Source organism: Branchiostoma lanceolatum, chromosome 13, assembly GCF_035083965.1.
Source record: "Branchiostoma lanceolatum isolate klBraLanc5 chromosome 13, klBraLanc5.hap2, whole genome shotgun sequence".
NCBI classification, from domain to species: Eukaryota; Metazoa; Chordata; class Leptocardii; order Amphioxiformes; family Branchiostomatidae; genus Branchiostoma; species Branchiostoma lanceolatum.
Genome location: NC_089734.1, coordinates 3,480,278 through 3,500,153, shown reverse-complemented (window position 1 = coordinate 3,500,153; position 19,876 = coordinate 3,480,278). Strand labels below are relative to the sequence as shown.

The following is a 19,876-nucleotide window of genomic DNA, read 5'->3' as shown; positions in this document are numbered from 1 at the left end:
CCGGAGTTCAAAGCACGACCGCAGAAAGAACCAAGGTTTCTACAATTCCAGTAACAAGCGAGCAAAGCACTTTGACGTCAACCCCGGCAGAGACCACAGTGGCAAGCACAACAACGGAGAGGGCCAGCACATTTGAGTCGTCTTCTTTGAGGTCTTCAACACATAGTGCTACAAGCACGAGCGTCGGCACATCGGAAGGTTATTCTACTGTCACAGACGCTACAACAGGGCTTTCTTCGACTGGTACAACCCTTGCAACCAGATCGACCACAAGCAGCACGTCGGCGCGTGTAGAATCTACACCGGCAGATCAAAGTACGAGCACACAAATGAGTACATTCCGTACAGTGCCGGCAACAACAGATCGTACGACTGTGACATCAACTCTTGGGGAGACCACAGTGGCTGGTTCAACTACAGAGCAGACAAGCACTATGGCATCGTCTTCTATCGCGACATCAACTCTGGTGGAAAGTACATTGGCTGGTACAAGTACAGAGCAGCCAAGTACATTTGGGTCGTCTACCGCATCTTCAACAGAAAGTGCTACAAGCACCCTTGCAAGCACTTCTGAAGGTCATTCAACTGCAGGGCTGACAACAACACATTTTTCAACAGAAACAACAGTTGAATTTAGCTCGACTACCAGCGGATCAAGAACTTCAGTCCAATCGACTACAGGTTCCGAATCTACCGCCGGAGTTCAAAGCACGACCGCGGAAAGAACCAAGGTTTCTACAATTCCAGTAACAAGCGAGCAAAGCACTTTGACGTCAACCTTGGCAAAGACCACAGTGGCCAGCACAACAAGGGAGAGGGCCAGCACATTTGCCAGCACTTCTGAAGGTCATTCAACTGCGGGACTGATAACGGAACATTCTTCAACTGAAACAACAGTTGAATTTAGCTCCACCACCAGCGGATCAAGAACTTCAGTCCAATCGACAACGCTTTCAGAATCTACCACCGGAGTTCAAAGCACGACCGCAGAAAGAACCAAGGTTTCTACAATTCCAGTAACAAGCGAGCAAAGCACTTTGACGTCAACCCCGGCAGAGACCACAGTGGCAAGCACAACAACGGAGAGGGCCAGCACATTTGAGTCGTCTTCTTTGAGGTCTTCAACACATAGTGCTACAAGCACGAGCGTCGGCACATCGGAAGGTTATTCTACTGTCATAGACGCTACAACAGGGCTTGCTTCGACTGGTACAACCCTTGCAACCAGATCGACCACAAACAGCCAAATAACTTCCGTCCCATCGTCGACGCGTGTAGAATCTACACCGACAGATCAAAGTACGAGCACACAAATGAGTACATTCCGTACAGTACCGGCAACAACGGATCGTACGACTGTGACATCAACTCTTGGGGAGACCACAGTGGGTGGTTCAACTACAGAGCAGACAAGCACTATGGCATCGTCTTCTATCGCGACATCAACTCTGAAGGAGAGTACATTGGCTGGTACAAGTACAGAGCAGCCAAGTACATTTGGGTCGTCTACCGCATCTTCAACAGAAAGTGCTACAAGCACCCTTGCAAGCACTTCTGAAGGTCATTCAACAGCAGGGCTGACAACAGAACATTCTTCAACAGAAACAACAGTTGAATTTAGCTCGACTACCAGCGGATCAAGAACTTCAGTCCAATCGACTACAGGTTCCGAATCTACCGCCGGAGTTCAAAGCACGACCGCGGAAAGAACCAAGGTTTCTACAATTCCAGTAACAAGCGAGCAAAGCACTTTGACGTCAACCTTGGCAAAGACCACAGTGGCCAGCACAACAACGGAGAGGGCCAGCACATTTGCCAGCACTTCTGAAGGTCATTCAACTGCGGGGCTGACAACGGAACATTCTTCAACTGGAATAACAGTTGAATTTAGCTCCACCACCAGCGGATCAAGAACTACAGTCCAATCGACAACGCTTTCAGAATCTACCGCCGGAGTTCAAAGCACGATCGCAGAAAGAACCAAGGTTTCTACAATTCCAGTAACAAGCGAGCAAAGCACTTTGACGTCAACCCCGGCAGAGACCACAGTGGCAAGCACAACAACGGAGAGGGCCAGCACATTTGAGTCGTCTTCTTTGAGGTCTTTAACACATAGTGCTACAAGCACGAGCGTCGGCACATCGGAAGGTTATTCTACTGTCATAGACGCTACAACAGGGCTTTCTTCGACTGGTACAACCCTTGCAACCAGATCGACCACAAGCAGCACGTCGACGCGTGTAGAATCTACACCGGCAGATCAAAGTACGAGCACACAAATGAGTACATTCCGTACAGTGCCGGCAACAACAGATCGTACGACTGTGACATCAACTCTTGGGGAGACCACAGTGGCTGGTTCAACTACAGAGCAGACAAGCACTATGGCATCGTCTTCTATCGCGACATCAACTCTGGAGGAAAGTACATTGGCTGGTACAAGTACAGAGCAGCCAAGTACATTTGGGTCGTCTACCGCATCTTCAACAGAAAGTGCTACAAGCACCCTTGCAAGCACTTCTGAAGGTCATTCAACTGCAGGGCTGACAACAACACATTTTTCAACAGAAACAACAGTTGAATTTAGCTCGACTACCAGCGGATCAAGAACTTCAGTCCAATCGACTACAGGTTCCGAATCTACCGCCGGAGTTCAAAGCACGACCGCGGAAAGAACCAAGGTTTCTACAATTCCAGTAACAAGCGAGCAAAGCACTTTGACGTCAACCTTGGCAAAGACCACAGTGGCCAGCACAACAAGGGAGAGGGCCAGCACATTTGCCAGCACTTCTGAAGGTCATTCAACTGCGGGACTGACAACGGAACATTCTTCAACTGAAACAACAGTTGAATTTAGCTCCACCACCAGCGGATCAAGAACTTCAGTCCAATCGACAACGCTTTCAGAATCTACCACCGGAGTTCAAAGCACGACCGCAGAAAGAACCAAGGTTTCTACAATTCCAGTAACAAGCGAGCAAAGCACTTTGACGTCAACCCCGGCAGAGACCACAGTGGCAAGCACAACAACGGAGAGGGCCAGCACATTTGAGTCGTCTTCTTTGAGGTCTTCAACACATAGTGCTACAAGCACGAGCGTCGGCACATCGGAAGGTTATTCTACTGTCATAGACGCTACAACAGGGCTTTCTTCGACTGGTACAACCCTTGCAACCAGATCGACCACAAACAGCCAAATAACTTCCGTCCCATCGTCGACGCGTGTAGAATCTACACCGACAGATCAAAGTACGAGCACACAAATGAGTACATTCCGTACAGTGCCGGCAACAACGGATCGTACGACTGTGACATCAACTCTTGGGGAGACCACAGTGGCTGGTTCAACTACAGAGCAGACAAGCACTATGGCATCGTCTTCTATCGCGACATCAACTCTGAAGGAGAGTACATTGGCTGGTACAAGTACAGAGCAGCCAAGTACATTTGGGTCGTCTACCGCATCTTCAACAGAAAGTGCTACAAGCACCCTTGCAAGCACTTCTGAAGGTCATTCAACAGCAGGGCTGACAACAGAACATTCTTCAACAGAAACAACAGTTGAATTTAGCTCGACTACCAGCGGATCAAGAACTTCAGTCCAATCGACTACAGGTTCCGAATCTACCGCCGGAGTTCAAAGCACGACCGCGGAAAGAACCAAGGTTTCTACAATTCCAGTAACAAGCGAGCAAAGCACTTTGACGTCAACCTTGGCAAAGACCACAGTGGCCAGCACAACAACGGAGAGGGCCAGCACATTTGCCAGCACTTCTGAAGGTCATTCAACTGCGGGGCTGACAACGGAACATTCTTCAACTGGAATAACAGTTGAATTTAGCTCCACCACCAGCGGATCAAGAACTACAGTCCAATCGACAACGCTTTCAGAATCTACCGCCGGAGTTCAAAGCACGATCGCAGAAAGAACCAAGGTTTCTACAATTCCAGTAACAAGCGAGCAAAGCACTTTGACGTCAACCCCGGCAGAGACCACAGTGGCAAGCACAACAACGGAGAGGGCCAGCACATTTGAGTCGTCTTCTTTGAGGTCTTTAACACATAGTGCTACAAGCACGAGCGTCGGCACATCGGAAGGTTATTCTACTGTCATAGACGCTACAACAGGGCTTTCTTCGACTGGTACAACCCTTGCAACCAGATCGACCACAAGCAGCACGTCGACGCGTGTAGAATCTACACCGGCAGATCAAAGTACGAGCACACAAATGAGTACATTCCGTACAGTGCCGGCAACAACAGATCGTACGACTGTGACATCAACTCTTGGGGAGACCACAGTGGCTGGTTCAACTACAGAGCAGACAAGCACTATGGCATCGTCTTCTATCGCGACATCAACTCTGGAGGAAAGTACATTGGCTGGTACAAGTACAGAGCAGCCAAGTACATTTGGGTCGTCTACCGCATCTTCAACAGAAAGTGCTACAAGCACCCTTGCAAGCACTTCTGAAGGTCATTCAACTGCAGGGCTGACAACAACACATTTTTCAACAGAAACAACAGTTGAATTTAGCTCGACTACCAGCGGATCAAGAACTTCAGTCCAATCGACTACAGGTTCCGAATCTACCGCCGGAGTTCAAAGCACGACCGCGGAAAGAACCAAGGTTTCTACAATTCCAGTAACAAGCGAGCAAAGCACTTTGACGTCAACCTTGGCAAAGACCACAGTGGCCAGCACAACAAGGGAGAGGGCCAGCACATTTGCCAGCACTTCTGAAGGTCATTCAACTGCGGGACTGATAACGGAACATTCTTCAACTGAAACAACAGTTGAATTTAGCTCCACCACCAGCGGATCAAGAACTTCAGTCCAATCGACAACGCTTTCAGAATCTACCACCGGAGTTCAAAGCACGACCGCAGAAAGAACCAAGGTTTCTACAATTCCAGTAACAAGCGAGCAAAGCACTTTGACGTCAACCCCGGCAGAGACCACAGTGGCAAGCACAACAACGGAGAGGGCCAGCACATTTGAGTCGTCTTCTTTGAGGTCTTCAACACATAGTGCTACAAGCACGAGCGTCGGCACATCGGAAGGTTATTCTACTGTCATAGACGCTACAACAGGGCTTTCTTCGACTGGTACAACCCTTGCAACCAGATCGACCACAAACAGCCAAATAACTTCCGTCCCATCGTCGACGCGTGTAGAATCTACACCGACAGATCAAAGTACGAGCACACAAATGAGTACATTCCGTACAGTGCCGGCAACAACGGATCGTACGACTGTGACATCAACTCTTGGGGAGACCACAGTGGCTGGTTCAACTACAGAGCAGACAAGCACTATGGCATCGTCTTCTATCGCGACATCAACTCTGAAGGAGAGTACATTGGCTGGTACAAGTACAGAGCAGCCAAGTACATTTGGGTCGTCTACCGCATCTTCAACAGAAAGTGCTACAAGCACCCTTGCAAGCACTTCTGAAGGTCATTCAACAGCAGGGCTGACAACAGAACATTCTTCAACAGAAACAACAGTTGAATTTAGCTCGACTACCAGCGGATCAAGAACTTCAGTCCAATCGACTACAGGTTCCGAATCTACCGCCGGAGTTCAAAGCACGACCGCGGAAAGAACCAAGGTTTCTACAATTCCAGTAACAAGCGAGCAAAGCACTTTGACGTCAACCTTGGCAAAGACCACAGTGGCCAGCACAACAACGGAGAGGGCCAGCACATTTGCCAGCACTTCTGAAGGTCATTCAACTGCGGGGCTGACAACGGAACATTCTTCAACTGGAATAACAGTTGAATTTAGCTCCACCACCAGCGGATCAAGAACTTCAGTCCAATCGACAACGCTTTCAGAATCTACCGCCGGAGTTCAAAGCACGATCGCAGAAAGAACCAAGGTTTCTACAATTCCAGTAACAAGCGAGCAAAGCACTTTGACGTCAACCCCGGCAGAGACCACAGTGGCAAGCACAACAACGGAGAGGGCCAGCACATTTGAGTCGTCTTCTTTGAGGTCTTCAACACATAGTGCTACAAGCACGAGCGTCGGCACATCGGAAGGTTATTCTACTGTCATAGACGCTACAACAGGGCTTTCTTCGACTGGTACAACCCTTGCAACCAGATCGACCACAGGCAGCACGTCGACGCGTGTAGAATCTACACCGGCAGATCAAAGTACGAGCACACAAATGAGTACATTCCGTACAGTGCCGGCAACAACGGATCGTACGACTGTGACATCAACTCTTGGGGAGACCACAGTGGCTGGTTCAACTACAGAGCAGACAAGCACTATGGCATCGTCTTCTATCGCGACATCAACTCTGGAGGAAAGTACGTTGGCTGGTACAAGTACAGAGCAGCCAAGTACATTTGGGTCGTCTACCGCATCTTCAACAGAAAGTGCTACAAGCACCCTTGCAAGCACTTCTGAAGGTCATTCAAGTGCAGGGCTGACAACAGAACATTCTTCAACAGAAACAACAGTTGAATTTAGCTCGACTACCAGCGGATCAAGAACTTCAGGCCAATCGACTACAGGTTCCGAATCTACCGCCGGAGTTCAAAGCACGACCGCAGAAAGAACCAAGGTTTCTACAATTCCAGTAACAAGCGAGCAAAGCACATTGACGTCAACCTTGGCAGAGACCACGGGGGCCAGCACAACAACGGAGAGGGCCAGCACGTTTGAACCGTCTTCTGTAAGGTCTTCAACACATAGTGCCTCAAGCACAATCGTCGCCACGTCGGAAGGTCATTCTACAATCGTAGAGACTACAGGCCAAACTTCGACCGGCACAACATATGGAGCCAAATCGACCACGAGCAGCCCAAGTACTTCAGTCCCATTTTCGACGCTTGCGGAAACTACAGCAGCAGATGAAAGGACGACCACGCAAAGAACTACATTCCGTACAGTGCAGGCAACAACAGATCGAAGCACTGTGGCGTCCACTCTTGGAGAGACCACAGCGTCTAGTACAACTGCAGGACAGACAAGCACAATCCCATCGTCTTCCGCAGCGACGTCGACTCTTGGAGAGACCACAGAGGCTAGTCTAACTACAGAGCAGAAAAGCACACTTGGGTCGTCTTCGGCCGCATCTTCAACAGAAAGTGCTACAAGCTACCTTCCAAGCACTTCTGAAGGTCATTCAACTGCAGGAGAGACTACAGTGCATTCTTCATTGGGCACAACACTTGAATCTAGCTCCACTTCAATCGGATCAAGAACTTCAGTCCAATCAACGACGCTTTCGGAAACTACCCTGGTAGACAAAAGTACGACAGTGGAAGCAACTAAGTTTCCCACGATGCTGGTAACAACAGAGCAAAGCACATTGACGTCAACCTCGGCAGAGATCACGGGGTTCAGCACAACAACGGAGAGGGCCAGCACGTTTGAACCGTCTTCTGTCAGGTCTTCAACACATAGTGCCTCAAGCACAATCGTCGCCACTTCGGAAGGTCATTCTACAATCGTAGAGACTACAGGCCAAACTTCGACCGGCACAACATATGGAGCCAGATCGACGACGAGCAGCCCAAGTACTTCAGTCCCATTTTCAACGCTTGCGGAAACTACAGCAGCAGATGAAAGGACGACCACGCAAAGAACTACATTCCGTACAGTGCAGGCAACAACAGATCGAAGCACTGTGACGTCCACTCTTGGAGAGACCACAGCGGCTAGTACAACTGCAGGGCAGACAAGCACACTCCCATCGTCTTCCGCAGCGACATCGACTCTTGGAGAGACCACAGAGGCTAGTCTAACTACAGAGCAGGCAAGCACCCTTGGGTCGTCTTCCTCCACATCTTCAACAGAAAGTGCTACAAGCACCCTTGCAAGCACTTCTGAAGTTCATTCAACCGCGGGGCTGACAACGGCACATTTTTCAACTGGAACAACAGTTGAATTTAGCTCGACCACCAGCGGATCAAGAACTTCATTCCAATCGACTACAGGTTCCGAATCTACCGCTGGAGTTCAAAGCACGACCGCAGAAAGAACAGAGGTTTCTACAATTCCAGTAACAAGCGAGCAAAGCACTTTGACGTCAACCTTGGCAAAGACCACAGTGGCCAGCACAACAACGGAGAGGGCCAGCACATTTGCCAGCACTTCTGAAGGTCATTCAACTGCGGGGCTGACAACGGAACATTCTTCAACTGGAATAACAGTTGAATTTAGCTCCACCACCAGCGGATCAAGAACTTCAGTCCAATCGACAACGCTTTCAGAATCTACCGCCGGAGTTCAAAGCACGATCGCAGAAAGAACCAAGGTTTCTACAATTCCAGTAACAAGCGAGCAAAGCACTTTGACGTCAACCCAGGCAGAGACCACAGTGGCAAGCACAACAACGGAGAGGGCCAGCACATTTGAGTCGTCTTCTTTGAGGTCTTCAACACATAGTGCTACAAGCACGAGCGTCGGCACATCGGAAGGTTATTCTACTGTCATAGACGCTACAACAGGGCTTTCTTCGACTGGTACAACCCTTGCAACCAGATCGACCACAGGCAGCACGTCGACGCGTGTAGAATCTACACCGGCAGATCAAAGTACGAGCACACAAATGAGTACATTCCGTACAGTGCCGGCAACAACGGATCGTACGACTGTGACATCAACTCTTGGGGAGACCACAGTGGCTGGTTCACCTACAGAGCAGACAAGCACTATGGCATCGTCTTCTATCGCGACATCAACTCTGAAGGAGAGTACATTGGCTGGTACAAGTACAGAGCAGCCAAGTACATTTGGGTCGTCTACCGCATCTTCAACAGAAAGTGCTACAAGCACCCTTGCAAGCACTTCTGAAGGTCATTCAAGTGCAGGGCTGACAACAGAACATTCTTCAACAGAAACAACAGTTGAATTTAGCTCGACTACCAGCGGATCAAGAACTTCAGTCCAATCGACTACAGGTTCCGAATCTACCGCCGGAGTTCAAAGCACGACCGCGGAAAGAACCAAGGTTTCTACAATTCCAGTAACAAGCGAGCAAAGCACTTTGACGTCAACCTTGGCAAAGACCACAGTGGCCAGCACAACAACGGAGAGGGCCAGCACGTTTGAACCGTCTTCTGTAAGGTCTTCAACACATAGTGCCTCAAGCACAATCGTCGCCACGTCGGAAGGTCATTCTACAATCGTAGAGACTACAGGCCAAACTTCGACCGGCACAACATATGGAGCCAAATCGACCACGAGCAGCCCAAGTACTTCAGTCCCATTTTCGACGCTTGCGGAAACTACAGCAGCAGATGAAAGGACGACCACGCAAAGAACTACATTCCGTACAGTGCAGGCAACAACAGATCGAAGCACTGTGGCGTCCACTCTTGGAGAGACCACAGCGTCTAGTACAACTGCAGGGCAGACAAGCACAATCCCATCGTCTTCCGCAGCGACGTCGACTCTTGGAGAGACCACAGAGGCTAGTCTAACTACAGAGCAGAAAAGCACACTTGGGTCGTCTTCGGCCGCATCTTCAACAGAAAGTGCTACAAGCTACCTTCCAAGCACTTCTGAAGGTCATTCAACTGCAGGAGAGACTACAGTGCATTCTTCATTGGGCACAACACTTGAATCTAGCTCCACTTCAATCGGATCAAGAACTTCAGTCCAATCAACGACGCTTTCGGAATCTACCCTGGTAGACAAAAGTACGACAGTGGAAGCAACTAAGTTTCCCACGATGCTGGTAACAACAGAGCAAAGCACATTGACGTCAACCTCGGCAGAGATCACGGGGTTCAGCACAACAACGGAGAGGGCCAGCACGTTTGAACCGTCTTCTGTCAGGTCTTCAACACATAGTGCCTCAAGCACAATCGTCGCCACTTCGGAAGGTCATTCTACAATCGTAGAAACTACAGGCCAAAGTTCGACCGGCACAACATATGGAGCCAGATCGACCACGAGCAGCCCAAGTACTTCAGTCCCATTTTCAACGCTTGCGGAAACTACAGCAGCAGATGAAAGGACGACCACGCAAAGAACTACATTCCGTACAGTGCAGGCAACAACAGATCGAAGCACTGTGACGTCCACTCTTGGAGAGACCACAGCGGCTAGTACAACTGCAGGGCAGACAAGCACAATCCCATCGTCTTCCGCAGCGACATCGACTCTTGGAGAGACCACAGAGGCTAGTTTAACTACAGAGCAGGCAAGCACCCTTGGGTCGTCTTCCTCCACATCTTCAACAGAAAGTGCTACAAGCACCCTTGCAAGCACTTCTGAAGTTCATTCAACCGCGGGGCTGACAACGGCACATTTTTCAACTGGAACAACAGTTGAATTTAGCTCGACCACCAGCGGATCAAGAACTTCATTCCAATCGACTACAGGTTCCGAATCTACCGCTGGAGTTCAAAGCACGACCGCAGAAAGAACAGAGGTTTCTACAATTCCAGTAACAAGCGAGCAAAGCACTTTGACGTCAACCTTGGCAAAGACCACAGTGGCCAGCACAACAACGGAGAGGGCCAGCACATTTGCCAGCACTTCTGAAGGTCATTCAACTGCGGGGCTGACAACGGAACATTCTTCAACTGGAATAACAGTTGAATTTAGCTCCACCACCAGCGGATCAAGAACTTCAGTCCAATCGACAACGCTTTCAGAATCTACCGCCGGAGTTCAAAGCACGATCGCAGAAAGAACCAAGGTTTCTACAATTCCAGTAACAAGCGAGCAAAGCACTTTGACGTCAACCTTGGCAGAGACCACAGTGGCAAGCACAACAACGGAGAGGGCCAGCACATTTGAGTCGTCTTCTTTGAGGTCTTCAACACATAGTGCTACAAGCACGAGCGTCGGCACATCGGAAGGTTATTCTACTGTCATAGACGCTACAACAGGGCTTTCTTCGACTGGTACAACCCTTGCAACCAGATCGACCACAGGCAGCACGTCGACGCGTGTAGAATCTACACCGGCAGATCAAAGTACGAGCACACAAATGAGTACATTCCGTACAGTGCCGGCAACAACGGATCGTACGACTGTGACATCAACTCTTGGGGAGACCACAGTGGCTGGTTCAACTACAGAGCAAACAAGCACTATGGCATCGTCTTCTATCGCGACATCAACTGTGAAGGAGAGTACATTGGCTGGTACAAGTACAGAGCAGCCAAGTACATTTGGGTCGTCTACCGCATCTTCAACAGAAAGTGCTACAAGCACCCTTGCAAGCACTTCTGAAGGTCATTCAACTGCAGGGCTGACAACAGAACATTCTTCAACAGAAACAACAGTTGAATTTAGCTCGACTACCAGCGGATCAAGAACTTCAGTCCAATCGACTACAGGTTCCGAATCTACCGCCGGAGTTCAAAGCACGACCGCAGAAAGAACAGAGGTTTCTACAATTCCAGTAACAAGCGAGCAAAGCACTTTGACGTCAACCTTGGCAAAGACCACAGTGGCCAGCAAAACAACGGAGAGGGCCAGCACATTTGCCAGCACTTCTGAAGGTCATTCAACTGCGGGGCTGACAACGGAACATTCTTCAACTGGAATAACAGTTGAATTTAGCTCCACCACCAGCGGATCAAGAACTTCAGTCCAATCGACAACGCTTTCAGAATCTACCGCCGGAGTTCAAAGCACGATCGCAGAAAGAACCAAGGTTTCTACAATTCCAGTAACAAGCGAGCAAAGCACTTTGACGTCAACCTTGGCAGAGACCACAGTGGCCAGCACAACAACGGAGAGGGCCAGCACGTTTGAACCGTCTTCTGTCAGGTCTTCAACACATAGTGCCTCAAGCACAATCGTCGCCACGTCGGAAGGTCATTCTACAATCGTAGAAACTACAGGCCAAACTTCGACCGACACAACATATGGAGCCAGATCGACCACGAGCAGCCCAAGTACTTCAGTCCCATTTTCAACGCTTGCGGAAACTACAGCAGCATATGAAAGGACGACCACGCAAAGAACTACATTCCGTACAGTGCAGGCAACAACAGATCGAAGCACTGTGACGTCCACTCTTGGAGAGACCACAGCGGCTAGTACAACTGCAGGGCAGACAAGCACAATCCCATCGTCTTCCGCAGCGACATCGACTCTTGGAGAGACCACAGAGGCTAGTCTAACTACAGAGCAGGCAAGCAACCTTGGGTCGTCTTCCTCCACATCTTCAACAGAAAGTGCTACAAGCACCCTTGCAAGCACTTCTGAAGTTCATTCAACCGCGGGGCTGACAACGGCACATTTTTCAACTGGAACAACAGTTGAATTTAGCTCGACCACCAGCGGATCAAGAACTTCATTCCAATCGACTACAGGTTCCGAATCTACCGCTGGAGTTCAAAGCACGACCGCAGAAAGAACAGAGGTTTCTACAATTCCAGTAACAAGCGAGCAAAGCACTTTGACGTCAACCTTGGCAAAGACCACAGTGGCCAGCACAACAACGGAGAGGGCCAGCACATTTGCCAGCACTTCTGAAGGTCATTCAACTGCGGGGCTGACAACGGAACATTCTTCAACTGGAATAACAGTTGAATTTAGCTCCACCACCAGCGGATCAAGAACTTCAGTCCAATCGACAACGCTTTCAGAATCTACCGCCGGAGTTCAAAGCACGATCGCAGAAAGAACCAAGGTTTCTACAATTCCAGTAACAAGCGAGCAAAGCACTTTGACGTCAACCCAGGCAGAGACCACAGTGGCAAGCACAACAACGGAGAGGGCCAGCACATTTGAGTCGTCTTCTTTGAGGTCTTCAACACATAGTGCTACAAGCACGAGCGTCGGCACATCGGAAGGTTATTCTACTGTCATAGACGCTACAACAGGGCTTTCTTCGACTGGTACAACCCTTGCAACCAGATCGACCACAGGCAGCACGTCGACGCGTGTAGAATCTACACCGGCAGATCAAAGTACGAGCACACAAATGAGTACATTCCGTACAGTGCCGGCAACAACGGATCGTACGACTGTGACATCAACTCTTGGGGAGACCACAGTGGCTGGTTCAACTACAGAGCAAACAAGCACTATGGCATCGTCTTCTATCGCGACATCAACTGTGAAGGAGAGTACATTGGCTGGTACAAGTACAGAGCAGCCAAGTACATTTGGGTCGTCTACCGCATCTTCAACAGAAAGTGCTACAAGCACCCTTGCAAGCACTTCTGAAGGTCATTCAACTGCAGGGCTGACAACAGAACATTCTTCAACAGAAACAACAGTTGAATTTAGCTCGACTACCAGCGGATCAAGAACTTCAGTCCAATCGACTACAGGTTCCGAATCTACCGCCGGAGTTCAAAGCACGACCGCAGAAAGAACAGAGGTTTCTACAATTCCAGTAACAAGCGAGCAAAGCACTTTGACGTCAACCTTGGCAAAGACCACAGTGGCCAGCACAACAACGGAGAGGGCCAGCACATTTGCCAGCACTTCTGAAGGTCATTCAACTGCGGGGCTGACAACGGAACATTCTTCAACTGGAATAACAGTTGAATTTAGCTCCACCACCAGCGGATCAAGAACTTCAGTCCAATCGACAACGCTTTCAGAATCTACCGCCGGAGTTCAAAGCACGATCGCAGAAAGAACCAAGGTTTCTACAATTCCAGTAACAAGCGAGCAAAGCACTTTGACGTCAACCTTGGCAGAGACCACAGTGGCCAGCACAACAACGGAGAGGGCCAGCACGTTTGAACCGTCTTCTGTCAGGTCTTCAACACATAGTGCCTCAAGCACAATCGTCGCCACGTCGGAAGGTCATTCTACAATCGTAGAAACTACAGGCCAAACTTCGACCGGCACAACATATGGAGCCAGATCGACCACGAGCAGCCCAAGTACTTCAGTTCCATTTTCAACGATTGCGGAAACTACAGCAGCAGGTGAAAGGACGACCACGCAAAGAACTACATTCCGTACAGTGCCGGCAACAACAGATCGAAGCACTGTGACGTCCACTCTTGGAGAGACCACAGCGGCTAGTACAACTGCAGGGCAGACAAGCACAATCCCATCGTCTTCCGCAGCGACATCGACTCTTGGAGAGACCACAGAGGCTAGTCTAACTACAGAGCAGGCAAGCACCCTTGGGTCGTCTTCCTCCACATCTTCAACAGAAAGTGCTACAAGCACCCTTGCAAGCACTTCTGAAGTTCATTCAACCGCGGGGCTGACAACGGCACATTTTTCAACTGGAACAACAGTTGAATTTAGCTCGACCACCAGCGGATCAAGAACTTCATTCCAATCGACTACAGGTTCCGAATCTACCGCTGGAGTTCAAAGCACGACCGCAGAAAGAACAGAGGTTTCTACAATTCCAGTAACAAGCGAGCAAAGCACTTTGACGTCAACCTTGGCAAAGACCACAGTGGCCAGCACAACAACGGAGAGGGCCAGCACATTTGCCAGCACTTCTGAAGGTCATTCAACTGCGGGGCTGACAACGGAACATTCTTCAACTGGAATAACAGTTGAATTTAGCTCCACCACCAGCGGATCAAGAACTTCAGTCCAATCGACAACGCTTTCAGAATCTACCGCCGGAGTTCAAAGCACGATCGCAGAAAGAACCAAGGTTTCTACAATTCCAGTAACAAGCGAGCAAAGCACTTTGACGTCAACCTTGGCAGAGACCACAGTGGCCAGCACAACAACGGAGAGGGCCAGCACGTTTGAACCGTCTTCTGTCAGGTCTTCAACACATAGTGCCTCAAGCACAATCGTCGCCACGTCGGAAGGTCATTCTACAATCGTAGAAACTACAGGCCAAACTTCGACCGGCACAACATATGGAGCCAGATCGACCACGAGCAGCCCAAGTACTTCAGTCCCATTTTCAACGCTTGCGGAAACTACAGCAGCAGATGAAAGGACGACCACGCAAAGAACTACATTCCGTACAGTGCCGGCAACAACAGATCGAAGCACTGCGACGTCCACTCTTGGAGAGACCACAGCGGCTAGTACAACTGCAGGGCAGACAAGCACAATCCCATCGTCTTCCACAGCGACATCGACTCTTGGAGAGACCACAGAGGCTAATCTAACTACAGAGCAGGCAAGCACACGTGGGTCGTCTTCCGCCGCATCTTCAACAGAAAGTGCTACAAGCACCCTTGCAAGCACTTCTGAAGGTCATTCAACTGCGGGACAGACAACGGCACATTTTTCAACTGGAACAACAGTTGAATTTAGCTCGACCACCAGCGAATTTAGAACTTCAGGCCAATCGACTACAGGTTCCGAATCTACCGCCGGAGTTCAAAGCACGACCGCAGAAAGAATCAAGGTTTCTACAATTCCAGTAACAAGCGAGCAAAGCACATTGACGTCAACCTTGGCAGAGACCACGGGGGCCAGCACAACAACGGAGAGGGCCAGCACGTTTGAACCGTCTTCTGTAAGGTCTTCAACACATAGTGCCTCAAGCACAATCGTCGCCACGTCGGAAGGTCATTCTACAATCGTAGAGACTACAGGCCAAACTTCGACCGGCACAACATATGGAGCCAAATCGACCACGAGCAGCCCAAGTACTTCAGTCCCATTTTCGACGCTTGCGGAAACTACAGCAGCAGATGAAAGGACGACCACGCAAAGAACTACATTCCGTACAGTGCAGGCAACAACAGATCGAAGCACTGTGGCGTCCACTCTTGGAGAGACCACAGCGTCTAGTACAACTGCAGGACAGACAAGCACAATCCCATCGTCTTCCGCAGCGACGTCGACTCTTGGAGAGACCACAGAGGCTAGTCTAACTACAGAGCAGAAAAGCACACTTGGGTCGTCTTCGGCCGCATCTTCAACAGAAAGTGCTACAAGCTACCTTCCAAGCACTTCTGAAGGTCATTCAACTGCAGGAGAGACTACAGTGCATTCTTCATTGGGCACAACACTTGAATCTAGCTCCACTTCAATCGGATCAAGAACTTCAGTCCAATCAACGACGCTTTCGGAATCTACCCTGGTAGACAAAAGTACGACAGTGGAAGCAACTAAGTTTCCCACGATGCTGGTAACAACAGAGCAAAGCACATTGACGTCAACCTTGGCAGAGATCACGGGGTTCAGCACAACAACGGAGAGGGCCAGCACGTTTGAACCGTCTTCTGTCAGGTCTTCAACACATAGTGCCTCAAGCACAATCGTCGCCACTTCGGAAGGTCATTCTACAATCGTAGAGACTACAGGCCAAACTTCGACCGGCACAACATATGGAGCCAGATCGACCACGAGCAGCCCAAGTACTTCAGTCCCATTTTCAACGCTTGCGGAAACTACAGCAGCAGATGAAAGGACGACCACGCAAAGAACTACATTCGGTACAATGCAGGCAACAACAGATCGAAGCACTGTGACGTCCACTCTTGGAGAGACCACAGCGGCTAGTACAACTGCAGGGCAGACAAGCACAATCCCATCGTCTTCCGCAGCGACATCGACTCTTGGAGAGACCACAGAGGCTAGTCTAACTACAGAGCAGGCAAGCACCCTTGGGTCGTCTTCCTCCACATCTTCAACAGAAAGTGCTACAAGCACCCTTGTAAGCACTTCTGAAGTTCATTCAACCGCGGGGCTGACAACGGCACATTTTTCAACTGGAACAACAGTTGAATTTAGCTCGACCACCAGCGGATCAAGAACTTCATTCCAATCGACTACAGGTTCCGAATCTACCGCTGGAGTTCAAAGCACGGCCGCAGAAAGAACAGAGGTTTCTACAATTCCAGTAACAAGCGAGCAAAGCACTTTGACGTCAACCTTGGCAGAGACCACAGTGGCCAGCACAACAACGGAGAGGGCCAGCACGTTTGAACCGTCTTCTGTCAGATCTTCAACACATAGTGCCTCAAGCACAATCGTCGCCACGTCGGAAGGTCATTCTACAATCGTAGAGACTACAGGCCAAACTTCGACCGGCACAACATATGGAGCCAGATCGAACACGAGCAGCCCAAGTACTTCAGTCCCATTTTCAACGCTTGCGGAAACTACAGCAGCAGATGAAAGGACGACCACGCAAAGAACTACATTCCGTACAGTGCAGGCAACAACAGATCGAAGCACTGTGACGTCCACTCTTGGAGAGACCACAGCGGCTAGTACAACTGCAGGGCAGACAAGCACAATCCCATCGTCTTCCGCAGCGACATCGACTCTTAGAGAGACCACAGAGGCTAGTCTAACTACAGAGCAGGAAAGCACACTTGGGTCGTCTTCCTCCACATCTTCAACAGAAAGTGCTACAAGCACCCTGGCAAGCACTTCTGAAGTTCATTCAACTGCAGGAGAGACTACAGTGCATTCTTCATTGGGCACAACACTTGAATCTAGCTCCACTTCAATCGGATCAAGAACTTCATTCCAATCGACGACGCTTTCGGTATCTACCCTGGTAGACAAAAGTACAACAGTGGAAGCAACTAAGTTTCCCACAATGCTGGTAACAACAGAGCAAAGCACATTGACGTCAACCTTGGCAGAGACCACAGTGGCCAGCACAACAACAGAGAGGGCCAGCACGTATGAACCGTCTTCTTTCCTTTCTTCAACACATAGTGCCTCAAGCACAGTCGTCGCCACGTCGGAAGGTCATTCTACAATCGTAGAGACCACAGGCCAAACTTCGACCGGCACAACATATGGAGCCAGATCGACCACGAGCAGCCCAAGTACTTCAGTCCCATTTTCAACGCTTGCGGAAACTACAGCAGCAGATGAAAGGACGACCACGCAAAGAACTACATTCCGTACAGTGCAGGCAACAACAGATCGAAGCACTGTGACGTCCACTCTTGGAGAGACCACAGCGGCTAGTACAACTGCAGGGCAGACAAGCACAATCCCATCGTCTTCCGCAGCGACATCGACTCTTAGAGAGACCACAGAGGCTAGTCTAACTACAGAGCAGGAAAGCACACTTGGGTCGTCTTCCTCCACATCTTCAACAGAAAGTGCTACAAGCACCCTGGCAAGCACTTCTGAAGTTCATTCAACTGCAGGAGAGACTACAGTGCATTCTTCATTGGGCACAACACTTGAATCTAGCTCCACTTCAATCGGATCAAGAACTTCAGTCCAATCGACGACGCTTTCGGAATCTACCCTGGTAGACCAAAGTACGACAGCGGAAGCAACAAAGTTTCCCACAATCCTGGTAACAAGCGAGCAAAGCACATTGACGTCAACCTTGGCAGAGACCACGGGGGCCAGCACAACAACGGAGAGGGCCAGCACGTTTGAACCGTCTTCTGTAAGGTCTTCAACACATAGTGCCTCAAGCACAATCGTCGCCACGTCGGAAGGTCATTCTACAATCGTAGAGACTACAGGCCAAACTTCGACCGGCACAACATATGGAGCCAAATCGACCACGAGCAGCCCAAGTACTTCAGTCCCATTTTCGACGCTTGCGGAAACTACAGCAGCAGATGAAAGGACGACCACGCAAAGAACTACATTCCGTACAGTGCAGGCAACAACAGATCGAAGCACTGTGGCGTCCACTCTTGGAGAGACCACAGCGTCTAGTACAACTGCAGGACAGACAAGCACAATCCCATCGTCTTCCGCAGCGACGTCGACTCTTGGAGAGACCACAGAGGCTAGTCTAACTACAGAGCAGAAAAGCACACTTGGGTCGTCTTCGGCCGCATCTTCAACAGAAAGTGCTACAAGCTACCTTCCAAGCACTTCTGAAGGTCATTCAACTGCAGGAGAGACTACAGTGCATTCTTCATTGGGCACAACACTTGAATCTAGCTCCACTTCAATCGGATCAAGAACTTCAGTCCAATCAACGACGCTTTCGGAATCTACCCTGGTAGACAAAAGTACGACAGTGGAAGCAACTAAGTTTCCCACGATGCTGGTAACAACAGAGCAAAGCACATTGACGTCAACCTCGGCAGAGATCACGGGGTTCAGCACAACAACGGAGAGGGCCAGCACGTTTGAACCGTCTTCTGTCAGGTCTTCAACACATAGTGCCTCAAGCACAATCGTCGCCACGTCGGAAGGTCATTCTACAATCGTAGAGACTACAGGCCAAAGTTCGACCGGCACAACATATGGAGCCAGATCGACCACGAGCAGCCCAAGTACTTCAGTCCCATTTTCGACGCTTGCGGAAACTACAGCAGCAGATGAAAGGACGACCACGCAAAGAACTACATTCCGTACAGTGCAGGCAACAACAGATCGAAGCACTGTGACGTCCACTCTTGGAGAGACCACAGCGGCTAGTACAACTGCAGGGCAGACAAGCACAATCCCATCGTCTTCCGCAGCGACATCGACTCTTGGAGAGACCACAGAGGCTAGTCTAACTACAGAGCAGGCAAGCACCCTTGGGTCGTCTTCCTCCACATCTTCAACAGAAAGTGCTACAAGCACCCTTGTAAGCACTTCTGAAGTTCATTCAACCGCGGGGCTGACAACGGCACATTTTTCAACTGGAACAACAGTTGAATTTAGCTCGACCACCAGCGGATCAAGAACTTCATTCCAATCGACTACAGGTTCCGAATCTACCGCTGGAGTTCAAAGCACGACCGCAGAAAGAACAGAGGTTTCTACAATTCCAGTAACAAGCGAGCAAAGCACTTTGACGTCAACCTTGGCAGAGACCACAGTGGCCAGCACAACAACGGAGAGGGCCAGCACGTTTGAACCGTCTTCTGTCAGATCTTCAACACATAGTGCCTCAAGCACAATCGTCGCCACGTCGGAAGGTCATTCTACAATCGTAGAGACTACAGGCCAAACTTCGACCGGCACAACATATGGAGCCAGATCGACCACGAGCAGCCCAAGTACTTCAGTTCCATTTTCAACGCTTGCGGAAACTACAGCAGCAGATGAAAGGACGACCAC

At 49.9% G+C, this 19,876-nt stretch overlaps 2 protein-coding genes across 2 annotated transcripts; both read left to right on the top strand.

The window, feature by feature from the left end:
• The first annotated feature begins 329 nt into the window (after positions 1-329).
• Positions 330-8,818, top strand: LOC136447125 (uncharacterized). The gene is made up of 9 exons (XM_066445822.1): positions 330-560; positions 1,133-1,544; positions 1,780-2,510; positions 3,083-3,494; positions 3,730-4,460; positions 5,033-5,444; positions 5,680-7,458; positions 7,729-8,395; positions 8,473-8,818. Exons 1-9 carry the CDS (start codon positions 330-332, stop codon positions 8,816-8,818), a joined length of 5,721 nt encoding a protein of 1,906 aa, XP_066301919.1.
• Positions 8,819-9,698: 880 nt separating this feature from the next.
• LOC136447124 (serine-rich adhesin for platelets-like) lies at positions 9,699-19,864 on the top strand. Its single transcript, XM_066445821.1, has 8 exons — positions 9,699-9,852; positions 10,123-11,661; positions 12,073-13,589; positions 14,222-14,390; positions 14,857-16,544; positions 17,049-19,020; positions 19,291-19,400; positions 19,703-19,864. The coding sequence occupies exons 1-8, from the start codon at positions 9,699-9,701 to the stop codon at positions 19,862-19,864; spliced, it is 7,311 nt and encodes a 2,436-aa protein (XP_066301918.1).
• The last annotated feature ends 12 nt before the right edge of the window (positions 19,865-19,876 follow it).